The sequence below is a fragment of the Manacus vitellinus genome, unplaced genomic scaffold, assembly GCF_001715985.3.
Source record: "Manacus vitellinus isolate BGI_N305 unplaced genomic scaffold, ASM171598v3 scaffold_10_pilon, whole genome shotgun sequence".
NCBI lineage: Eukaryota > Metazoa > Chordata > Aves > Passeriformes > Pipridae > Manacus > Manacus vitellinus.
The window spans coordinates 9,565,570-9,590,087 of NW_021938838.1; the positions used below are offsets into that span (position 1 = coordinate 9,565,570).

General features: G+C 43.4%; 3 protein-coding genes across 5 annotated transcripts; 2 read left to right on the top strand and 1 right to left on the bottom strand.

The window, feature by feature from the left end:
- Positions 1-3,606: 3,606 nt before the first annotated feature.
- Positions 3,607-8,813, bottom strand: GABARAPL2 (GABA type A receptor associated protein like 2). The gene is made up of 4 exons (XM_018084684.2): positions 8,652-8,813; positions 8,290-8,345; positions 6,212-6,384; positions 3,607-4,191 (listed from the first exon to the last, which is right to left on the bottom strand). The coding sequence occupies exons 1-4, from the start codon at positions 8,683-8,685 to the stop codon at positions 4,101-4,103; spliced, it is 354 nt and encodes a 117-aa protein (XP_017940173.1). The 5' UTR covers positions 8,686-8,813; the 3' UTR covers positions 3,607-4,100.
- Positions 8,684-14,422, top strand: TMEM231 (transmembrane protein 231). The gene is made up of 7 exons (XM_029965553.1): positions 8,684-9,281; positions 9,356-9,594; positions 10,609-10,737; positions 12,031-12,174; positions 12,462-12,543; positions 12,678-12,783; positions 13,653-14,422. The coding sequence occupies exons 1-7, from the start codon at positions 8,684-8,686 to the stop codon at positions 13,840-13,842; spliced, it is 1,488 nt and encodes a 495-aa protein (XP_029821413.1). The 3' UTR covers positions 13,843-14,422.
- Positions 13,763-23,100, top strand: LOC103760987 (carbohydrate sulfotransferase 5). Of its 3 annotated transcripts, none has more exons than XM_018084693.2 (2): positions 13,763-13,937; positions 21,504-23,100. In XM_018084693.2, the coding sequence occupies exons 1-2, from the start codon at positions 13,870-13,872 to the stop codon at positions 22,708-22,710; spliced, it is 1,275 nt and encodes a 424-aa protein (XP_017940182.1). In that variant the 5' UTR covers positions 13,763-13,869; the 3' UTR covers positions 22,711-23,100. The 3 variants fall into 3 exon arrangements, with proteins under 3 accessions (XP_017940182.1, XP_017940192.1, XP_017940188.1); XM_018084703.1 differs by lacking the exon at positions 13,763-13,937 and adding an exon at positions 15,213-15,461; XM_018084699.1 differs by lacking the exon at positions 13,763-13,937 and adding an exon at positions 16,654-17,030.
- The last annotated feature ends 1,418 nt before the right edge of the window (positions 23,101-24,518 follow it).

Sequence of the window (24,518 nt, forward strand, 5' to 3'; positions counted from 1 at the left end):
CATAGGAGGGTGCCAAGGCTCCCATGGGATGTGTCAAATGCTCTACAGAGCATTGTACTACCCAGATAGGTCCTTGCCTTTCCCAAACTAGTATGGGGACCAGTGGTCTCTGATTGCCAGAACAAAGAAACTGTAATCATTGAGTGGGATGTTTTTAACAGCCTCACTGTTGGAGACATCATTCTGTTCTCAATCATAGTAAGAAGGCAGGGCAGACTCCCTGCTCATCTTTAAGGATGAGCAGAACATAGAACATGTTTTTGTCCAAGGGTAGGAGTAACAAATCTGTTTGACCTGGAGGCTGCAGTTCCATGAGACAGGATGCTATCATCCCACTAACTTTGAAAAAGCAAGATTTTGATCTTCACATTGTGCTTCCACTGCTCACCTTAAACAGACTGGAAGGCTTACTATCTCAGTACATTCAGAGTAAATTGAAGACTATTTAATAACTGTATTTGTAGAAAAACAAACCACGAGTCCAAAGCAAGGTGTAGCCTTTCACTAGAAATTAAATGAGCTTTGCAATAAATCCAGTAAGCACTATAGGAAAGGAAGAGCTCAGGCTGTGCTGCTGAGGGCAGGAGAATTCTGTTGGTAAGGAGGAAAGAAAGGTGTTGGAGTTCTTTCTCTCATAGTATCTGATAATGCCATAAGCGGGTTGCAGCAATGATTTGCAGGTAGAGGCAAGATAATTTTTGAGAAAAGACCATCTAAATGGTCTGAATACTAAATATTTACTGAATACTAAATTCATCCAGTACTAGTCTAGTTATATCAGAGGTGACATTTCAATTTAAAGATAGGTGATACAGAAGTGTTGCTGTGTAGTAGTAACAAGGTATTTCTTTGTTTTCTATTCAGTGTATTAATTTAAATGCCTTCCCAATCTTAAAGAGTTAACAGCAAGTGAAGATCATATGGGACCCAAATGCTTTTAATAATTTTACAGGAGTGATTGTACTTTCTAAAGGGATACATTTCGTCTGTGCATTTTGAAAGGAAACCTCTTGATGTTTTATTGCCATTTGAAGTGCATCTGCAGAGGAAAAGTAAAGTTACTGCTGTAGAATGTTTATCCTTGCATTCTCTAGAATTACTTGCATATCTGGGCTCCTTAATCTAAACTAATAAATACAGAGATGTTAAAGAGAACAGTTATGTGGTGGTCTAAGAGGATTATGAAGGGTAATACAAAAGTCACCTCGATTATAACATCTTTCCTTGCTTTTAGATATATCTATTTGCTAGCCTGTAATTGCCTTTATCTAGCAGTTTTAAGTGATGTGTTAACAGCTAAGAAAAAATATTACTTGATAACTAGAAAAACTCTGAAGTTTCAGCTTAAAGGAAACAACACTTTCCAGTAATAAAAGGTAATTTAAAAAAAAAAGACAGATGAAATCACTTTTCTTTATTCTGAATCAAAAATTCTGTTACGAGTAAACATTAATGCCTGGAAAGGGGGTTAGAAGGAATTCAGGACAGAAGCAGTGATGGAATGTTTACTAAAGCAGTGCTATACAGTGCAGTGCTATTGTGAATAATGAAAGGCTTACTGAGACCAACAGAGCATTTTCTGATGCAGTCAGCACATGGAGCACAGTTACTGTGACAAGCCTCAATAATAGAGTAGTGTGAACATTTCACAGGCTCCTACCTTCACATTTTGGAGTCTTTCTGCCAACACTTGTGAATGACTGCAGAGCCAAACATAATTCTAGGCATAATATGTCTTCATGGAACTTTGAGTTAGTATGAATTTAATTTTGGAAAGTGATAAATTCCCACTGTAACTGGAAACATTTTAAAAATTAAATTTTTATGCACCACGTAGTGTGAAAATGAAGTAAAACTTCTGTTAGGAATGTAAACTATATTTAGTGTTTCCTTGCTGGCTTAGGAAGATCAGTGTGATGCTACTTTTCCATGCCAGTGGTATCCTTTAATATCAAGGCATGAACTTCAGTACTGTGCAATTGGTTCAATTAGGTGGTTTTTCCACCCTCCTCTCCTGGGTGATCCACAGGTTTGCTTCTTTGCCTGTAAGTAGAAGTAGCTGTGTAACTTTGAAGAGAAGATTTTGGTTTCTGACTAAGCCTCTTCACTTTTGCTGTACTGGGTATGTGCTTTGGCAACAGTGCTCAATAAACTGGAGGAACTGATCTTGAATATTGTGCATGCAGCATTTCTAGTTCTAGCTATCTGTCTCAATGAAGTAGAACCATAGAGTGGTTTGGTTTGGATAGTTAGGGACCTCTAAAGGTCCAACCCCCCTGCAGTAAGCAGGGACACCTTCCACTAGAACAGGGTGCTCAGAGCCTTGTTCAATCTGACCTTGAATGTTTCCAGGGAGGGTGTATTTAGAACGTCCCTGGGCACTCTGTTCAATTTTTTTATCATCCTCATAAAAAAAAATAAATTCTTCCTTAAATCTTGTCTACCCTCATAGTTTAAAACCATTAAAATGTCTGACCCATCTTTCCTACAGGCCCTCTTTTAAGTACTGAAAAGCTGCAATGAGGTCTCTCCAGAGCCTTCTCTGGGCAACCTCAGCTCTCTCAGCCTGTCTTCATAGGAGAGTTGTTCCAGCCCTCGGTAGTTTTTGTGACCTGCTCTGGACCTGCTCCAACAGGACCGTGTCTTTCCTGTGCTGAGGAGCCCCGAGCTGTGCTTCAGTCTCACCAGAGCAGAGGAGAGGGACAGAATCCCCTCCCTTACCCTGCTGGCCATGCTTTTTTCGATGCAGCCCAGGATGCAATTGGTTTTCTGACCTGTGAGTGTACTCTGCCAGCTCATGTCCAGTTTTTCATCCTCCAGTACCCAAAGTCCTTCTCAGGGTTGCTCATTCCCTTCAGTCCCTGCCTGTACTGAACCTGGGGGTTGCCCTGGCCCAGCTGCAGCACCTTGCACTTGTTGGACTTCATGACATTCACATGGGCCCATTTCTTGAGCTTCTCCTGAATGGTGTCCCCCCCCTCTGGTGTGTCACCCGAACCACTCAGCTGTACAGGGAAGCTGTTCTTTCATGTACTGGGTTCTGTAACATCGTTACAATATCTACTGAGTTTTGATTGGAAAGGATGTGTATAATTACCTGTAATGCAACTACTTTTTAGGGTGAGGGGGTGTTTGTTTTGGGTTTGGTTTGTTGTTTTTTTTTTAAGAGCTACTCATGCAGTTGTTTTAATCTGAACTCCTTTGCAACTATTTCATGCTCTGCAGTAACTCATGTAAGAATTATACCTTCCACTTCTTCAGATCTCTAGGTCTCCTATTTGTATAATTCCTTCACCTAGGTGCCCTTCCCTTACATGCTGTGCTTTTGACACCTGGGTCCTGTTCTCCAAAGTCCATGGTATTTACTCATCCACTGATAGCCTGTGGGCCAGCATAGCTTTTCCTGATGAGATGAAGTAGATCTGAAGTTCTTGGTTTTGGAACCTACAAAGAGCTCCTTGTTTCTTCCTTGCATCATCAGCCACACTACAGTCTGAGAAGCTGTTCAGCGTCTAGTAAGTAATATAAGAAGCTGTATAGGATCTAGTAAATGGGATGTGCAACTTTCTGGACAAAATTAAGGTAAAGAAATGACAGCACTGCCTGTTTGTGACAGGAATTTTTATTGTACTTGTTTGTTAATTGAGAAAGAGGAACATACTGGCTCAATTCAACACGATCAGCATCTTGGTCCTGCTTAGGAGAAGCTAGCAAATCCAGTGTTCCCAATACTAATTTATTGGTTTTATTTTTCTTAAACTAACACCTCAAAACAGAATAAATGTGTGTTCTTCTCTTCATGTTTTAGTAGCCCAACTACTTTGCTTTATTATTTTATCAATGTCATCAAATGTATCCTCTGAAGAAGTGAGGCTCTGGGAATTCATAGCCATGAGAAAAAACCAAAAAAGCACAAAACCAACAAAACTTTTTTTTTATAATTTAACAGTCTAATAAAACAAGATCTATCAATATATTAAGAAATAAATCCAGTTACAAATGCATGTATATAGAAGGAACTTCTGTGGACATCCGAACAGAAAATGATCAGCTATTTACAAGATACACAGCAGGATGGTATAGTATCCAAGACCCACCATTCAGAAACCAAATGTGTTCTCTCCACTGTAGGCAACATATAAGAATCCATCCTCATCCTTTTCCTTCTCATAAAGTTGTCCCATAGTTAAGCTTCAAGGGGAAAAAAAGAGAAATGGTTTGCTTAGCTCATGACAGTTGCAAATATTAACAGTTAGAACCTTGCATAAACAAGGAGTAATAAAAGCTAAAACTTATAAATCTGTATATAAATTAAAATGCAAAAATGAGGATATATGAAAAGCAGTTGACTCTTGAGTTAGTGAAATGATCCTGGGCTCTCTGCATAGTAAATTTTTGATAATTCTTCACAAACACATTTGTCAGAACGCTTCCTTATTTTATTGGAAATAAATCACTGAATGTATTTCAGGTTCTGAATCGTGCATTAGATGCCGTGACTAATACCAGGATTAATGGCCTGACAGTACTTGAATGCAGCTGCATTAATGTCTTGCTTCTTGTGTGAGCAACCTCATTCCTCCCTCCACCAGGTATAGTTCTGAATGTTCAGCCGGTCTCTTTTTTGGACTATTTCTTTGAGGTCCAGGTTGTTTTGGGGGGCAAAAGCTTTGTTTTCTAAATTGTCAAAAAGTGATGACTTCAAATAGTGCTGGTACCAATATATGTGGGCAGTAAATTACAATTTAGTTGGAAACTAATGCTTTTTCAGTGGCTGAGGTTTTGAACGTTTGATCAAATAAAAAATTTCTTAAACTTAATATGCATGTGGCCCTTCACAGTCCTAGCAGTTGTGGTCTTTAGGGCAATGTCTGTATTTTGAAACCAAAAAGAAACCCAAGCAATTACTTGGCCAGTACAACTGCTGCAACCATTTACCTACAGATGGAACAGGCAGTTGACATCAGTCAGGTGCACAAATGGTTCCTCCTCAGCTCACCTTTCTCCAGCTTCCCAAGACTGAGAAAAGACTCATGAACTGGAAGGTGGAGAGCGGATGGGAGCAACAGGGAAAACCACCATGTCATTCTACCCAAGAGAGGAGTTGGGAGGATGTGGAGGCAGTGCTTGAAATGGAAGAGAACTGGTGAGTAGCAGATAGATCACTAACCCTTGACATCCTCCTCTCCTCATCCAGTTTATGTAATAAACTCAGCCTATGAGATGAGCAGAGCCATGAACAGGATATTTGATCTGTTAAAAAATTATCATTTTTACATTGATATTGAAGGTTCAAGGCCCTTTTTTTCCAGTTGAGATGTGACACCTCATAGTGAACATGTGATGTGAGACAATGTGTCTGTCTGTCCTGTTCCTAGCAGTTCTACAGTCCTGTTATGAAGATGACATACAGGCGTTCCTATTACTCTTAAAACAAGTAGAAAAAGATGGTTGTCATGGTTCTCCCTACTGTGTATCATAGAGTAAATAAAAAATGTTCCTGAGTCTGGACAGGTTACCTGGAGGGACTGTTACTGTTACAACAAGTAAGTAATAAGAATATTATTACATCTAAGCCATGTAACAACATGACTTACTATTTCTTCAAATGTTAAAAAATCTCCAGTAGAAAGCAGCTGTAGTAGCTGCTTCTGCTATATTCTGTATGTAGCAGACAACAGTGAAACTTACTCCTATATAAAAGCAATGTGGAAAACCTTTCTATAGCAATTGTGCATTTTTTTGTTTATAGATGAAAATAATTAACTTTTTAAAAAAGTAACAGTAATTAGTCTGTAACATCATAATTTCTCTGTAAGCTGAAGAGTTATTGGTTTTTTAGAATAATTTATGACATTTGCTATTAAATATTTAATGTGCACCTTTTTTGTTACATTGAGAAGAATAATTTTTTTGAGATTGATGATGTATGTGTTCTTGCACTCAGCCAAGGATATCATAACTGCAAAGCTCACCCTTTTGCCATGGAAGTAAATTATAATATAGTTTTCAGTCACCTTTCCTTTAAGCCTGGCTCAAAAAATAAGATGTTTATCAAACTCATAAGGAAAAACCCTTTCACAATGATATGAAGATGTAACCAAACACCTCCTAAAACCACCAAATGAGCCTCAAAGAATGGTGTTACTGACCCTCTGATATGCACAGGTTTGCTGAAATGGTTCTGAATACTACATGAATAGCCTCTCACCTGGATTGTGGGACAGTCTTGTCTACAAAGAGGAATATTGCTTTCTCAGATGGCAGTTGAATCCTCTTCCTGATGATCCACATGAACTGGGCCACGGTGATGTCAGATGGAACTAAGTACTTCCTCTTGTCAATATCAACAATCTGAGATCCTGAGACCTTCTCCACTATGACCTGTGAAGTGCAAGTGTGAAGGTCAGGACTGGCATGAACAGACAGCTTGGGTAAATCTCTTGCTGGCACAGGCTGGCAACAGCGAGCAGAGGGGAGGAACAAAAAGGTTTCTTGACTGCAACCAAATGAGAGGTAGAACTGGCTCAGTACCATAAAACCTGATTTTACGGCTACACTGAAACCTACATTCATACACACAATGGCTCAAAACTTCCTGTATCTGAGGCTGACAGTCATGAGGTAAAAAGCTGCATTATGCCCAAAAGAAACCCATGACAGGGAATTAAATGTGTCATTTAACTTTGTACACTGACGACACGAAACCATTGCAATGTGGACCCAAAGTTGAAAATAAGCCAGCAGTGTGCCCTGGCAGCAAATAAGGCTAATGGCATCCTGCACTGCATTAGGCAAAGTACTGAGAGGTGATCCTGTACTGGTACTGGTGAGGCCACCTTTGAATTATGCTGAACTGACATGAGAACATCTTTCATCATACCTTAGGAAATCAGGAATAGACTACAGGAAGGAAAGAGCAAGATGGCCACAAACAAAGTGAAACAAAAAGCAGCAGACACAGGGGAAAGGAGAATTAAGCATTACTTGTGATAAAGACCTGATGCTTACTGCTCCATACAGGCTAGTTCTTGAAGGAAAAATGCAGCAGGTGGGGAAATCAGTTTTACAAGAGGTTCCAGTGTCTCCATTCCTTAGCTCTGTGTTCCCCTTAAAACATTGTTCAAAAAACACTTTTAACTATTAAACTGGTACCAACTATTTTATGAAAGGTACATGGCTCAATCTGAATCATCAAGCAGAAAACATGGACCTGTCCAAACAAAGCACTACACTGCAATTTGAGATTTAATTCCTGTATCTACATTCACCTTGTTGTCCATTCCTGATACAGCAGCATGTAATTCTGTCTCTCACTGAGAGTTTCTACGTTTCTTTTCCCCCTATGGTTAAGAAGGATATTCTTGAAGCAGATGAATGGATATCTGTGGAGATGTATGGTCATTAAGGATGCTGCAGTCCATATATGAGGGGACAGTTAGGCAGGAGAGGATGGGAAGGATCATATCAGCTTGCCAGACTGCAACTGGAGACAATGTTGTGACAATTAGGTGCAACTGAGCAGCAGAGAAAGGCAACAAGAATAGATTCTTCTCTGGGCTGTGCTAATGGAGAAGTTACCAAGAGGTGAGGCAGGAGTAGCACTAACTGGCCCATGGTCAGATGGGATGTGGGACATTTTACACACGAGCAAGTAAGTTGAGAATGTGGACATGTTGCTTGCTGTTATATAAGGATGTGAAGCGTGGTCATTTCACAGACTGAAACATGATAAAAGGGATTGTGGAGTGAAGAAGAGAGGTCATTCACTATTTAGCAGAATGGTAGGTGTTAATGCAGAAAGGAGGGCTCACCACTTGTACTGGCTCTTCAAACAGTGTTTGCATGAGGAGATTCACGATGATGATTGGTTATAGGCATGGAATACAAGAGGGAATATCATCTAACTCATATATCCAGGATGGAGGATTGTCAAGGTTTAAAGAATTCATAATCTTTCTTAGGATCAGGCACAGAATGAATCCTCAAGATAATGAAGATGTTTGCTGGGATATAATTGCCATTAGAAGAAATCAGGACCCTTATAAATCATTAAAATGCCTGGAAAGTGTTTATAAAGTTAGGCACTCTTGCTTATTTGTCAATATACACTGGGACAGGAAAGGGAACACTGGATTAGTTAGATGTGTTTGGAGCTTCTTTAAAACACCTAAGGATACAAGAAGGAACATGAATTTACTTAGGAACTGATCAAAGAGTGTGAAGGATGGAAACAGCTTATCTGCCTTTGCCTCTAAGTACTCTGAGGAAGCTGGCTCGGTTACTCACCGGGACACGGTCGGGGTATTTGGCTCGGATTTTTGCCGACTCGACACATCTGTGCTCTGTGAACAAAACTCATAATTAGTCACTGCACAGTAATACTACTGCCGGCGTCACAGGCCGAGAGGGCAGCGCCCGCAGGGCCGAGAGCCTGCGAGGATAGCAGCCACCTCCCCACCCTCCGAGGGGATCTCCAGCTTTTCGGCGAGGCCGTCCCCGGGCATCGCACCACCCTTCGGCGAGGGCCGCAAGCGACTGCCCGCCCACAGAGGAGCGGCTGGGGGAGCCGACCGGGGCAGATGGCGACACAGCAGACGGAGGGCGGCGGGGCCGCTGGCGGGCAGCGCCCGGCCCGGGCCCACCCTTACCCAGCGCGTGGTCCTCCTTGAACATCCACTTCATGGTGCGGGCGGGCGGGAAGCGAGCCGCGGCGAGGCCGTGCTGGCGGGGCGGGGGCTCGTGCACGGCCTGTCGCTGTCACCGGTCCCTGTCACAACAACAACAGCGCGGGCTCGGGCAGGCGGACTTCCGGCTCGCCCGTATCCCCCGAGCAACGCGCGCCCCCGCCGCGTCCGCCGGGGATCGCGGCGGAGGCTGTGGCATCCGGCGCAGGAGCCCACGGCCGGTGGTGAGGGCCGAAACCGTCAGCCCCGCCACACCGCGCAATGCCGGAGCGCTCCGGGACCGCGCACGGGCTCGGCCGGCCGCGCAGCTGCCCCGGTTAGTGCCCCGGCATGCCCCCGACCGCGCGGCCCCCTCCCGCCGCCGCGCTGATCACCCGCCTCACCGCGGCCCGCGGGCCCCAGGGCGGCGCTGTGCGCTCATTGGCTGCACGCCCCGGCCCTCGGCGCTGATTGGCGCGGCTTCCCAGTCCAGTCCGCGCTGGGTGCGCGGCTTGAGCGGAGCGCTCGCCATGGTGGCGATTGGAGCTGTGCTCAGCACCCAGCGCTCTACGACGCGCTACCGGGCCGGGCTCTGCTCTGCTGCGGCACTGGCAGGCTGGTGTGCTCATCACCGCGCTCACCTATGGTGCCGCCAGCTGCTTGGTGGCCTTACCGGAGCCACAGGTGAGCGCCACTCGACCCCACGCGGCTCGGCGGGCCCGCTCGCCCTGAAATCTCGGTGCTGTCTCTGCCCTCAGGTTTCTGGCTGAAGCAGAGCACGTACCTGGAGCAGCCCACTGTGCGGTTCCGGTACGAGGTTCTCCTCGTCGCCACCATCGGGCCCAGCCCGGGCAGCTTCTTGGCGTGGAGCACGTTCCCAGCGTTCAACAGGCTGCAGGAGGACCGGCTCCGAGTCCCGCTCCTGGCGGTAGGCCTGCCCGGGGCCCGGCAGCAGCGGCGAGAAGCGGGGCTGCAGAGTGGGGCAGCCGGCTCGGGGCGTGAGTGGGCACTGCTACCTTCAAGGAACAGCAGCTTCACGCATAACCTCGTGCCTCACATCAGAATCCAGTTGGGAGAAGTGATTTTTAACGAGTCCAGTTTAACTCCCTCTTCAGTGCTACTGAATCATAGAATTACTTAGATTGGAAAAGGACCTTATGATCATCAAGTCCAACCATTAACCAAACTACTGGTTTCTGAACCATGTCCCTAAGCACCACTGGTGGTTTGCATGAACACGTCAGTTTACTTCCCTCAAATCAGTTGTGCTCTCCTCCCCTGGCCACATGGCTTATCATGATGTGAACTTGGCATGGGTCGCTAGGTAGGCCCTAGTTTTGGAAGCATGTATGAGCTTCCTAAAGCACATAGCCTTTGCCTTGCAGTCATTGTTCCTTCTGGGATTCCACAATGGCAGTTATTTTAATGTCTGCCTCTGTTACGAGTCCTGCTATGCTTGCAAATAGCTGAGGTACTGGGCGTTTGTGGCACGGAGGTGTAGCAAGCCTTGGCTCACAGCCAGGAATTGGAGTACAGAGGCCATCAAGAGGCATGCTGCAGTGGCAGGAGGCAAAAACCTGACCACCTGTCATATTTGCACAGGATCTGACAGAAGATCCAGCACTAAGGCATGCTTTGTAGGATGCAGGGGAGGTGGTCAGAATGGTGTAGGGCAGAAAAGACTTTGAAGAGTCTAGTGAGCTTTCCCTTCCTGGGGGGGCATATGAGATGTTGTATAACAGACTACATTGCAGGCTTCTTCCTTGTCTCTAGTTCTTGGTCTATCAAGTCAAGAAACTTTTTATTTCTTTTGTTACACTGCAGCTTATTTGCTTCCTTTCATTGTGCATACTGCAGTTGTGGAGTTCCCCTGGGGTTTTACCTTTTCTGTTTTTCTTTCTAACAGAAATTCCTGTATTTTTAAAAAATCATATTATTTTAGACTAGAGAAGAAGACAAAAATCAAGATGGCAAAATGGATCAGTTGCATTTTGAATTGGAACTTCCACTCCAACCTACAGAGCATGTATTTGGCATTCAGCTGATTCTACTCTTTTCCTACCAGCTTTATGTGAGCATTTTTAGTTATGTTTGTTGTGATGTATAGACCCAGTATAATATTCCAGTAGTGGTTATACAAAGGATGAAAAGAAACTTTTCACATTTGAAATTTCTATCTAAAATATTTATTTTACTAACAAATATTTAATTTTCTCCTCTGCTGAGTCATTCCTAGTCTAGCTGTAGCTTGCGTATTTTGATACACTTTGTTAGAAATTTTTTTTTAAATTTTTTTTAAGATCTATATTCTCTTGGGTTGTAGTGCAGCATAAAAGACAGAAATGCACAACAGTGAGTATCAGTGTGGGTGGCACCAGGAAATAACTGAGAGTCTTGCAGTAGGGAGAAGGATGTGCATTCTTACATACTACTGTGTCTTGACATAACCAGTTAGTTTTCTGAGGTGGAGAGGCAGGCTGTTGCAACAGCCTAAAACTCCATATATTTTGCTTCCTTAGCAACTCTTGAAGCATTGGTAATGATCTACCAGGATCTTCTGTATCTTGTAACAGGGAGGAGGAAGAAAGTATTACAGGAAGACAAGACAATACAATTCTGCTACTGTTGTATCTCAAGTGGCAGTGCAATTAATAACTAAAGCAACAAGTAAAACTCCAGTGCACAAAGAACCCATGGATACATCTGAAAGGAGCAATAATATAGAGCTGTGTTGGATGCAGCCACACAGACAAGAAGTTCTTTTTCTAGGGAGATTAGTCTGAGCCTATCCAAGAGACTTGCTGATTGCAGGTAGACAAGTGGTGTAGAAAACTTCTTAAACCTGTGAGGCCCAGAATAAAGGCCCAAAAGTCCTAAATTTGGGCTGAAGTATTAGATCAGTGATTAGTATCGCAGAGTTACAATATTCAAGACTTCTATTCCACTGTAAATGTGAAAATTTTCCTTCAGGTTGAGTGGTTGATAAGAGCTGAGGAACTTTTTTATTTGGTCCTTATTGCAGAGCAGGAGTCTTGATTTTGATTGCTGAGTTTTTTAAAGTCTGTCTACAAGGAATGTGTTCAGTCATCTTGCTGCTTTTTACATGTAATACTGTCATTAACCACAGACTGTTGGATTGAATTTCCTGTGGAACTTTGTATGCAATAACTAAGGTAAATCACTTAATGAAAAAAAAAAATAGTTTTTATTCGGTGTTCCCTTGTTTAGACCAATATAATGATCTGAAACTTGGGAGTCAGAAAAGTATGGAATCCATGTAGAAAATTCGTAGATACAAAGAGGTAGAAATGTGTGTGTGGGGAGTCCCCACCTAAATTCTCTTCTCTTGTGTTCACTATTTCAGAGAATGTCAACATTTGTGATGCAGAGCATGGCTTTTCTTCAGTTTTTTTCTCCTGTGCCAGGGTCTCGGCTCTATATGAATGGAGACCTGAAACTGAACCAGAGGCAATTACTTAACCATTGTGGACTGGATACCAGATACAATGTGAGGAAATGTTTTTCCCTTCCCCATCAATTCCCCTCCCCTTTTATCCTCCTGGTATCATAGGTGACACCCTGGTTATTTGTAGTCCTGCACAGAGTGAACCCTAAAACTTTGGAACTGGTGTTTTATTGTTAGGCTAAAAGAGGGAAGAGGTTATTGTACCAAGATGTTCAGTCTGTTGTTTATGTGCATTCCCTCAAGGGCATGGTTATTTTGTGTAAGAAACTCAGTAGAATTATTGTCTCGAAGACTGGACAAATAATGAAAGTGTCTCCTTGTTGTAACAGGTGTCTGTGGTCAATGGCACAAGTCCTTTTGCAAGTGACTATGATCTAACAAACATCATTGCAGCATACTGGGATAGAAATGGTAAGCCTGAATGTGCAGCTGTGAACTACAAGACAGTAGTAGTTCGCATATTGGCAGATGTTTTGTGAGGTATTTGGGTCCTGTATTAAAACCTAAAAGCCCCTTAACCTGGATGTTTCCTTTCCCCATTTTAGTGACAACAGTCTTTTCAGATCCCAGCCCTGTTTGGATGACAGGAAGAGCAACAGATACACCATTTATCATTAATGCCACTATTCATTATCCAGTGGAAGTTATTTTATATCCTTTGAAAACTGCATAAACTGTGACATAATTGGGTTGCGTTATTTAGGCCTTCACATACAGGCCAAGTGAAAACTGTTTTCTTCTAGATTTGTTTCTAAACTTTTTCTTTGTTAGCTAAGCAATTGCTGAAGTTCTGGAGTTAATGAAATACCTATTTGTCCATTCCTCCAGATGGTTCTACTTGCCTAACCATCTTCTGCCTTTCTCTACTGGGAACTTACGTTGCTTTTCAGCTTTACTAAACAGGCCTTTAAGGCAGTTTCTTAGCCATTTTCAGTGAATATTCTTAGTGAATCTTGCTTTGCTCATGCAGCACCTGCTGTCCCAGTCTGTCACGGATGCCACTAGCAAAGCATGGTACTGTAGTCTGGGACCTAAAGCACATCATTAGAAATATGCATGCAAGATAATAATAACCCCCACAGTGGAGGAGTTACATCTGTTGCACATGCAAGCAGACTTGATTTTTTTTTTTTTTGCAAAATAATACTTTGTTAATTGTGTTTTTGCTCATTTTCTCAGACAAGAACCAGCCTGTGTTTAAGAGAATCTGTATGGAGCATACTTCTTAATGAGGTTTGTTTACCTGCCTGACTATTACAAATAACAGCTTTCTGGTGAGTCAGGTACAAAATAGGTACTTTACCCAGAATTGGTTTAAATGTTTTCTAGGACAGATATTCTCTGCAGCTTTTGTTACCTACTGTAGTAAAAGGCTTTTAGGTGTTTCTGTGGCTCAGAGGCTTTACATTTGCTACAAAAACTGATATCTTAACAGATTTTGTGCCTTTCTGCGTCTGAGTTCCTTTGTTTGCTTATTGCAATCAGAAGCTTCTTCATTAACACTCCTTGACTTTCTTTAAATATCAGCCAGGATTCTGGGAAATTATTAAATTTGCCTGGATCCAGTATGTCAGCATCCTCCTTATCTTTCTTTGGGTGTTTGGTAGGATTAAGATGTTTTTGTTCCAGAATCAGGTGTTGACTACAATTCCAGTATCATCAGTTCTGCCAGTGTCTCCAGTACTATCCTACAAACAGCACCAGTCCTGAGGAGATGCCTGAGAACACTTTAACGAAATGCAGTTCAAAAATAGTCAGCTGCTTTTATTCTCTATTCACTTTTTACTTTGGAAGATCAGAATTTTGTAAGTATGTTTCAAGTATGCTCTCTTTGTGCTTCCTTTTTAAACACATGTTCATTCATCTAATTTTTCTGGGAACACTGCTTTGGAACTGAAAATTTTAAATTTTTTGACAACTAAGAGTTAAAGAAGAGCTTAGTTATTTTTTTTTTTGCAACTGGACCACGCTTTAAAAGCCAGTAGGAAGCAATGAGTCTGCTTTTGCATTATCTTAATTTTGCTACACCTTGAAGACTGAAAATAATATGCTAAAAGTAACAATATAAACTGTTTTTACTGTCTTGTGAATTAATTCACTTCTGACTTAGAGTTCTGTCCAGAGCTGTTTGTACATGCATTTATGTACACTATGAAATGAAACAAAATATGAGGAATGTGAAAAAATGTATGGATGAGTTAAGGTCAGAGACACTCCTGTCACAGTACAGCCACAGTTATGTGGCTATACATGCTCAGCAATTTAGTTATTAAATTGGATGATGGATAAATTCAAGGTTGATGTGAGAAACTGGGTTGTGGGTGATAGCGTGTGCAAGGTTTGCACAACCATTTACTATTGGCATTATTACTGTAGCACTAGACCATTCATTGTGAATTGTGAATAGTAAAACAGAGAAGCCTGGTATTTATTGAAAGAAAAGTAACAAAAAATACTACCAGAGAAGCTTTAGAGTTCCAAAGCAAGTGAATAATTACTTTCAGAACTTAAATAGCTTAGAACTGATAAAAAATATAATCACCTGATGGAAGACGATATTTACCAAATATAATCACTTTTTCCCTGAATGAACTTGTTATGTGCCTGCACAAGCATTTGAGTGGGCATAAGCAAGGGGTAGAAATCTCTGGAGAGGCCACAGGACCTCATTTTAAGGGTTTGAATGTTGTACTCTGACAAAACTGGAATGTGTAACAGTCTTCCTCCAAGCTGAACAGACAGCTGTTCAAGGTAACAACAGGAACATGGAAGAGACTAGTGCCAGCAAACAACAGTATTGGGAGACTTCAGTAATTCCTATCTCACTGTTATCTCCTATTGTAGCCTTTCACATTAAGTTATGACAAGTGATGCTGCTCAGAGCAACAGTTCAGTGAATGCATGTGAAATAAAAAATGGAGAATAGGTCTGGTTTAGGAAAGACAGATTAAAACATTCTTATGTTCTCTTTTCCTTTAGAAAGAGAAAGCTGGAAAAAAATCCTCTACAGTAATTTAAGTGGAGAACTATATAAGTTAAAAGGACGAAATCAAAAGGAGTTATTTGCTTGCCAGTGGCATGTAACTGTTTAGTATGACCTGAAAAAATCCCTCCATTTCTTTTGAAAGAGGTGTGTTTCATGACTGCAGCTAGTAAGTGAATGCAGGATGAAAGGAGCCCTAAAGGCAAGTGTGACCACAGCAGGGGAAAAAAAAACTTGTTTGTGATACCTCTGCTGTGGTAACTTCCTGGATCACTGTTATACTGAAAATAGTTCTTGGTTCATAGTTCTGACTCCTTTCTCAAGCTTGAAGAGACATTCTACTTCTGTAAGTAACCAAGCAATAGAAAAAACATAAGATTTTTCAGCTGTAGCAATAAACTGAACTACAGGGAAAAAATATACCTGAGGATCTGCTGCAAGTACCATTAAGGGAGGTTGAGGAAGGAAGAGCCTTTCTCAGAAGGCTCTCTGTGAGGACTCTTCCTTTAGCTTTCTAAGGCACCCAAAATAAAATGACAAAATATATCTGAAACCAGTGCTATCTGCCACAGTGCTACTACACAGATCTTATGTGTACACACATGGCAGAGAACAACCTAAATGCTCTTCACTGAGGAAGGACACAGTGGCTTGCTAGGATTAATCAAAGTTCTGTAACTGATTCTGTAAGAAGAAAAAGTAAGCATCTGGTTAAAGGTCCTATGCATAAATTGAAGTGGGAATGTGGCCGTTTAAGAGCCACGCTTCAGGAGTCTTTTAAGGCGTGGAGCTGGGATAAAAGAAACGACCCCGGTGCTCGTTAACCGGCCGTTTGCAGGGTCAGGACCCTCCGGTTCTGCTCGCCTGAGGCGAGCGGGACGCGGCCGCGCCGAGCCCTGTGCGCCTGGGGCTGGGGCGGGCTTGGGGGCAGAAGGAGGAGGGGGAGGAAAAGGACGAGAGGGAGGAAGAGGAGGGGCTGCCGCGCAGGCGGGCCCGAGGCGCGCGCGCGCTGCCCCCGTCCCCGCGGGTGCGCTCGCGGCGGGCCCGGTGCCGCTCGAGCCCCTCGGCAGCGGGTGCTGGGCGGGCCGCCTCTGCCAGGCTGCGCCTCTGCCCGGGGATGCTCCGGGAGCGGCGGATCGGCTCCTTCCCGGGCTCCTCCCGCTGCCCCCGGCGCCCCGGCCACGTCTGAAAGCGGCTCATTGTCTCTGTCGGCAGCTCGGAGCCGCGCCCGGTGGCGGCGGAAGGTACGGCGGGCTGGTGCGGGGGGGTGGCGGCTCTTCACAGGACTCGCCGTCGCGGTCAGACCGTTTTTTCCGGCGTCAGCGGTGCTTACAGTCAGTCGCACTACGCTTCAGGGGATGTATTCGAGCCGTTCGCACTCTCATTACGTTTCGGGGGATGTATTCGAGCTGTTCGCACTCGCACTACGTTTCGGGGGATGTTTTTGAGCCGTCCGCCCTCGCCCCTGCCCGTGGCGGTGAAGTAGCGGGAGCACCAGGTGCGGCGGAGCCGGTGTCGCGCCGTCTGAGCCGTTGGTTGAGGTGCAGTCGGTTGTTGACAGAGGTCAAGCTGTCGAAAATCAGACCTTTTTTTGGTTAGGTTTTTTTTCTTCTTCTGTCCTCTCCCCTAGAGAACATGGCTGAGGTGGTTAAGTGGTTTCGTTTGCTAAAGTCAGGTCGTGAAATAAGGTGCGTTAGAGAACATTTCCCGTCGTTCCGGGAAATCCCTTCCAGTTTTTCTGTTGTGTCCAGCCTCTCTTTCCAGATGAAGGTCACACACCGGTCTGAAGAATTTGTCTTTATTTACTGGTTGCAACAGTTGCTTCAGTGGGGCACATAGGGCACACCTCAGCCTATTCCTCCTAGGATGGTTTGAATTTGAGGACATTATTGTGCTGCTGCAGACAGAGTCTCAAGTAAGTGAATAGCATTCAGTCACTGTAGGTGTCTCTTTGTCAATCCAGTTTTGCCATAGTAAAAATTCTTAACAAAAATTGCAGCTAAGCAGACCTCATTTCTTGAACACCAGTAATTCTAGCAGCTGAAAACGCTTTGTGATCTTCAGCTGCATTGCATGGAGAAACAGGTGGTGTAGGGCTATGCCTCAACACTACTTTTTGTTCAGGCTGGACAACTTTATCTAACTCCAAAAATTATAAATAAAACCCAAAGGAAACAGTACCTTTTGAAAAAAAGAACTTTAATGGTCATGTAATTAAATCCTTGGTATGTTTAATTGTATTATAAACTATTTCAGCCTGATGATTTCCTACAAACATTTGTTCCAACCTCATTTGCCCCTAGATTGTGAAAAGAAGTACATTTCCAAAAGCTAAATTAACAATATCAGCTGGAATTCTAATATATTGTTATTATTCAGAATTATTACAGTACATTTACTGTACTTTTATTGTTTCAGTTAGAGTTTCACTGCTCTATTAAAAAAATTAAGCAGGCTTTTGAATTTCAACTATTTAGTATTGGCCAGCTATTAGAAAGACTTTTAACTTTTTGAAGTACCAGTAGTTACAGAAGGCACCCTCCAAACAAACTTTTTCTTTCCCCATTCAAAGATCAATCTGCATATTGTTGGCAATACAGTAACCTTTTGCCTTATGAAGGTGTGTGATTTCTAGCTGCAGGAGAACACTGGAAATGGATATTTTGTCAGCTGGGTGATTACAGCAAGAATTACTAGTAATATTGTTGTGCATTTTTCTTTGACCAGCTGTGTCACGTTCCTGCATTTCACTTTTTAGAGCAGCAAAGCGTGTTCCTAATGTTGAGCCCATAGAAGCAATTCTGGTGATGATTGCATTGGTGTGATGTCTTATAGGTGAAGTATGCAGTGAGTAAACTTCTCCATGAGGGACAGTAGAACTTCAAGTGATCTTTGCTCTGTTTATAATGCCATGCACAAATATTTTCCTGTTATTTCTACAAAATGCATGATGACATTTACCATTATCGTTCTTTTTACAGTCAGTACTGCTGCATCTGGTGAATCGTAAGTACATAGGTGATACTTATATTCATCTTGTATGATTGCTCTGAAAAGTCAGCATGTAGTGTATGACAAGCATACAGGACAATCATTGTTGGCTACCAAAAGATATTAATTTTTCAGTGGAAAAGACCAAGCTGGGAAATTAATTGAGAACATGATATGAAATTGAAGTAATTTCTGTGTAATCTATAAAGACTTTGGTTTAAAAGTGCTGCATAAACTGTTTTAAATTAAAGTGTGCTGGACCTTTTCTTAGACTCAAAATGGCCAAGGAAGACTGACAAAGACAGTTAAAATTCAGTTGCTCAGAAGCCATTGTAGGAGAGCAGGTATTTATAATTCCTCACTCAGATATTTCGCTTTATTCCAGCCAGGGTTTTCAGTCTTCCCAAAGCAGACCTAGGCCTGTTGGTTCTGAGGGAGTCTTTCATCCCAGCCTTTTGTCCCAAGCTCAAAGAGAGAGCATGTTTCTTTACAGCTCTTCTGTCTTTCTACCATCTTTTTAGTATCCCAGAAAAAAAAATTGAGCAGTGTAAATAGGAGGGTCTTTTTTTTTTAAGCTGTTGATAATTTACTAGGTCTCTCCAGGTTGAATTCTGTGCCGAAAGGAAGTTACTTAGAAACTGTACTCCTTTCAGAGATGACCTGCAAAGATCTCATTACTCAATTCCAACATTACATGACTTACAGGACAAATGAATAAAAGTTCCTGAAAGCAAGACCTAAATAATCATCCATTACACGGTTTCTTTCTCTCTTTTCTGCCATTCTGAGTCTGAAAAGTGCTCTCTTTAGAAAACAAGCCCTGCTACCACTGGCTGTATTTTTACCCTGCTTGCTAAAACTGGATAGCTTTCTGTGTTGTATCTAGTTTCTTGGCAAGCAGTGGCAGATGCTAGTGGCCCTGCAGCTCAGCAGTCTATCAGAGGCAGTTTAAGTCATGAAGAAAATGATTGCTCTGTTGGCTAGTTTGTATAATTTCCTTTGGATGTTATGGAAGAATAGTTATTCTGGGACTGTCCCAGGGTTCATCTAGTCCAGGATCTTGTTTCCATTAGTAGCTGTTAGCAGGCAAGCCCAGTGACAGAGCTTGACTTAGAACTGTCAACTAAGCCATATATGCAGATGCTTTTCAGATCACATTTTGAACATTTGTATTGGCCTGCGAAGAGATGATTGTGCCTCAGGAATTTGTGATGGTTAGACTTCTGATTATTCTGCTCTTTGCCAGAACTCTCCCTGAAGAAACAGTATCACAAAAGAAGTACTACTGCGACTGTCACAGAAAAGGAATAATAGTGTAACTTTTATTAAAATAATTTATGCTTAGCAGTATTCATTATTTACAAAAGCATGTATTGTGGTGCCACCAAGTATTGCAATACTTCATGCGTGAGAGGTGTTGGAGTGCTCTGTGCTGCAAATTGCTGTCTGTCACAGTCTGTTTTTCTGCCTGTTGTAGCTCCCTTGCCACTTAGGGACAGAATGATTGCGTGAGTCTATGAGGAGGTGCTTGCTAGAGTTTTGTCACTGAGGTGGCAGCTGGAGTGGCAGTAAGGATGTCTGGCCCCTCTGCTGCCCTTTCCCCCGTGCCTGTGGTCAGCAGGCCTGCTCTGGTCAGGCAGGTGCAGCCAGGGAAGCACCACTGTCGAGCAAAGTAGGAAGAAAGGAGGCAGAACGAGCCCCTCTTTGGCTCTCCTGAGAGGAGCTTGGGATGGACAGGTGGTGCCGCTGAGCTTTTGGCAAAGGAGGAGGGCACTGGCAGAAGGAGAGGTGAGGCAATGCAGAGCAAGTCACAGACTAGTGTTTCACCTAGTAACCAATGCAGTTTTGGCATACTGCCCTTCTGTGCTGAAAGAGCTGGCCTAACAGCACCCTCTGGTGAGTCCTGAGAGGTTCTTCTTCCATTACTTACTTTTAATCAGTGTAATAGTTTGTTGAACTCTTGTATACTTTTGCTGTCACAGCATTTTGAGGCGGAGTTTCATACTTTTAAGATGCAGCATACAAAAAGGTTTTGTAATGAGAGGTCATTAATTCAATTCCCCCAATTTTCCTGTTTCGAGCAGTCATGGGAGTGTGTTTTTGCAGTTGTTCTTTCCAGGCCAGTTGTGATTTCCCTGTCTAGGGAGCCTCTTTTCTAGGCTGAGGAGCAACAGTCACTTCAGTATTCCTTTTACAGAAGTCATTGACTGTCCTTGTGCTTGATCTTCACTCCTTACTGTATTCAACTATATTGTCTTGAAGAATTCTTGTGGGCACATCAGAACTAAGAACTTAATGCATTTTATTATGTCAAATGAGTGTGTATATATATTTGCTAGTCTGCATGGTTTCAAGAGTCCAGAGTGTGTTGGTATGTCTCTCTCACTGTAACAAGAAACAAATTGTATAAATGCAGCTAGATAGCAAATATGGAGATGATCTGCGTACATGAGGACTCGTACTTTCCTAATACCTTGCCTGCTAACTTATAGTGATTGCCTACAAGTGGAATCTGCACAACTGAGGGCACAAAGGGGCAGGTGCCAAAAACCTCTCATTAAAAGCTGTGAGGAATGCATGTGGCTTGAACTTTGACTTCAAAGTAAAATAGTTCCACTTGGGGTTGACATGTCTAAAATTTTCTAGGAGTTATATGTAATTTCTATATGTCTAGTCATTTCTAACTCCCAAATGGGTAATTCCCTTAAGTGCAAACTTGGGGTATTCAGTCTTGGGGTATATGCGCTCCAGACCAAAGACACATGTCAGCTGCTTTTTCATTTTATCCTATGTGGCCAGATGTGGCTTCAGGTTGAGTTTTCACCCATCTTCTGCAGTTTGAAAAACAGAGGGTTGTGCACAAGCATCAATTGGTGTAGCAGCCTACTGCCACTGCAGGGTACAGCACTCACATTAGAAAAGAAGATGATTTTTATTTCAGCAGCCAGTTACTGATGTTCCCATCTACTCCTTTTAGGGGATAGAAGTCCTTGTAGTGTCAAACTGAAACAGAAATACAGTGGAGTCATTCAGAAGGATTTTTTTTTTTTATCCCTCGGCAGTATTTACCAGTATTCAAGTTGAGGGCTTTGCGCACTTTGTAGATTTTTTTTTTAAAATCCAAGAATTGACCTGCATCAACCCCAGGTTTTCTTCAACATCAAACATTTACTTATTTGCTTATTTGTGCAGTGATCTTACTGTCACACATTACTTCCTTTCAGTTTCTAACAGCTGTCACCTGCAGATGAATATCTCCAAGTGCAACTGGTTAAGGAAGCAGTTAGTGCCTATTTGAAGGAAGGTTTTACTAATGCAAGAGTTTATATTGTGTAAGTTTTATTGTTATTGTGCCACAGGAGCGATGGTTCACCAGCATTTCCCTTCTCTTTTTCAGCTTTTCTTATTGCTCTTCCTCGGTGAGAATGGCAAGGATCCGGATTCCTAGCACAGTCGTTATACTTTTTGTTACAGTTCAGACTGGATTCTTACTCTTCATGTTTGCCCGGTACAGTAGTTTCATGCCTCAGGCGGAGAAACCATCACAAGTCCACATCCTCATCCTTTCCTCCTGGCGGTCGGGATCTTCTTTTGTCGGGCAGCTGTTCAGCCAGCACCCCAGCGTCTTCTACCTGATGGAGCCAGCGTGGCACGTGTGGGTTACGATGTCCCAGAACAGTGCCAAAGTCTTACACATGGCAGTGCGGGACTTAGTCAGGTCGGTCTTCCTGTGTGACATGTCTGTGTTTGATGCTTACATGCCTTGGAAAAGAAACTTATCCGATCTTTTCCAGTGGGCAGTGAGTCGGGCTCTGTGCTCAGCTCCTGCTTGTGACTCTTTTCAACGCACTGACATTACCAGCGAAATGGCCTGCAAGACTCTTTGTGGACGGTATCCGTTCAGCAAGGTGGAGGAAGCCTGTAAAACTTACAGCCATGTTGTCATCAAGGAAGTTCGATTCTTTGACTTGAAGGTCCTCTACCCTCTTCTCACTGACCCATCCCTGAATCTCAAAATTATTCACCTGGTCCGTGACCCCAGGGCAGTCGTTAAGTCACGGGAACAATCAGTGAAAGCTTTAGCCCGTGACAATGGAATTGTCTTGAGTACCAATGGCACTAAAGTGGAAGACAGCAAATACAAAGTAATGCAAGAGGTTTGTAGAAGTCATGTTCAGATTTATGAAACGGCTACTCTAAAACCACCTAATTTCCTTAAAAATCGCTATTTAATGATCCGTTTTGAAGATCTGGTAAGAGATCCATTATCAGAAATCTCAGAAATGTACAAATTTGCAGATCTTAATTTGACCCCCAGGCTCAAAAGCTGGATCTATAATATCACACATGGACAGGGACCAGGAAAAAAAAAAGAAGCCTTCAAAATCACGTCTCGAGATGCAGTTAGTGTTTCACAGGCCTGGAGAAATGTTCTTCCCTTTCAGAAAGTTAAGAAAGTACAGGAAGTTTGCAAAGGTGCTATAAACATGCTTGGCTATCAGCTGGTGGATTCCGAAAAAGAACAAAGAGATCTGACATTGGATTTAGTGTTGCCAAGACGACAAAATCAATTCAGTTGGTTATCATTTAATCCAAAGCACTGAAACATTATTTTTGAGAGATGTGGGGGGGTGGGCAGGGTATGTTTGACTGTTTCTCTACTGCTCAGCGTATAGTAATTGGAAAATCCTTGGCTGATGACTTTAAGTGTCTTTCTGTCTACTATTTTTCCGTTAATGGAAGGAGTATTTTTTTCCTGAGTTTCTTACACCTCAAAAACAAAAAAAGGCAAGATAATTGTCAGATTGCAAATATACAACTGAGCTGTGCTGCTCACAGCATTGTTTTAAAGTACTATAATTTAAGTACTTTCTGTTAAAAGGTGAATTTTCAAAGATATCTTTATTGATAATAGTTCACTTCTGTTTTCATGTTTTATATATTTAAGAATCACAGTTCTTTTTTTGTATAAATGGAATTAAGTAGATACTAAATTCCTTCATTTGACTTTCTTCTTTCCTTTAAAGTTGTTGTGCACTTGTGTATTTTTTTAGACTTCTTTAGATGTTTTACATTTTTAACATAAAAGTTTTCCAAAAGCTGGGGCAACCGCAGTAGTTCTGTTGTAAAGGGCTTAAACGGGAACTTAATTTACTGATAGATTTCATAGTGGTTTCCTTGGAGTGGCAACGTTTACAATCAGGTACTTGAATGGGATGTCGGCAAAAAGCAAAAATACACGAAGAAGCTTGGAGCAGAATCACAGCTGGTTAATGGCGTCCCTGTCGCGTTCTGTGACACAGAGCAGGTGCAACACGCTTGCTCCTGCAGCGCAGTTACCCTCTGTGTTCAGGACGACACGACGCTGTCAGTGAAGGTGACGGAGCTGGCCGGAAATGCCCGGACGGGCTCGCTCAGGCCCGGCGGCGGCTCCGGGCACGGCGGGGGGCAGAGGGCGCGTGCGCAGTGGCTCCCGAGCAGCTCCGGTACTGCGCTGAGAGTCGCGCATGCGCAGTTCGCATGGGGGGTGGTGTGTCAGTGCCGTGTTTGGGCGGCCTCTGCCGCCCCCGGTGACCGGCCCTCGGCACGGCTGGTGGTACCGCCGGCCTCGCCGCACGGCGGGGCTGCCCTCCCCTGCAGGGAGGCAAAGGCGAGGAACTGCGGCCCGGCTGTCCACTCGCTGCTGTTCGGGCGCCGCGCCCTGGAGCCCGGGGGCAGTGGGGGGCGGTGAGGGCCACGGGGAGGAGCGGGGCGGGAAATGGGAAAGGGATGCCTTTCCTGGCGGATCCCCAGCCGACGTGGCTCTGCCCCTTTAAACAGCGCGTCTGCAGCCACATGCGCGTGTGGCCCGTGAGAGTGAGCGAGGGGCCAGCGCAGCCCCGGGTGTGGCTATGAAGGGTGAGGAAGCGGGCGGGCCCTGCTGGGGGCAGCTCTCGGCAGTCACCCCGGTGCACCTTTCGCGGGGAGAGGCCGAGGGAGTGGTCCCAGGGCATCTCTCAAGGAACGACACTGGGGGAGCACCTGAACGTACCTGAAGACAGAGCTTTGCTCGAGGAAGGTGCCGAGGGACGAGCCCTGTCCGAGGGGCAGCGGAGGAGAGGGGAGCAGCACCTGAGCAGGTTGGGCAGTGTGGGCACTGTTAGTTAAATGCTGATAGGGATGCTTGCTTTGATTGCACCTGTACATCAGAGTTCTCCCTTGGTTATAAAAGCAAGAAGTCTCTCTACTGCCTGTACCAAATGCACTCTTTTATTTAATTCACATGTAAAAAGCCTACACACAGACACACAGAGGTAAATCTTCTGGACTAACCTTAGCACAAACATTACATTTCTGCCTGTATCTTCTGGGCATAAACTACATATTTCCATTCCAAGACATGCAGACTTTTGGTCTTGAAAATGGAAACATA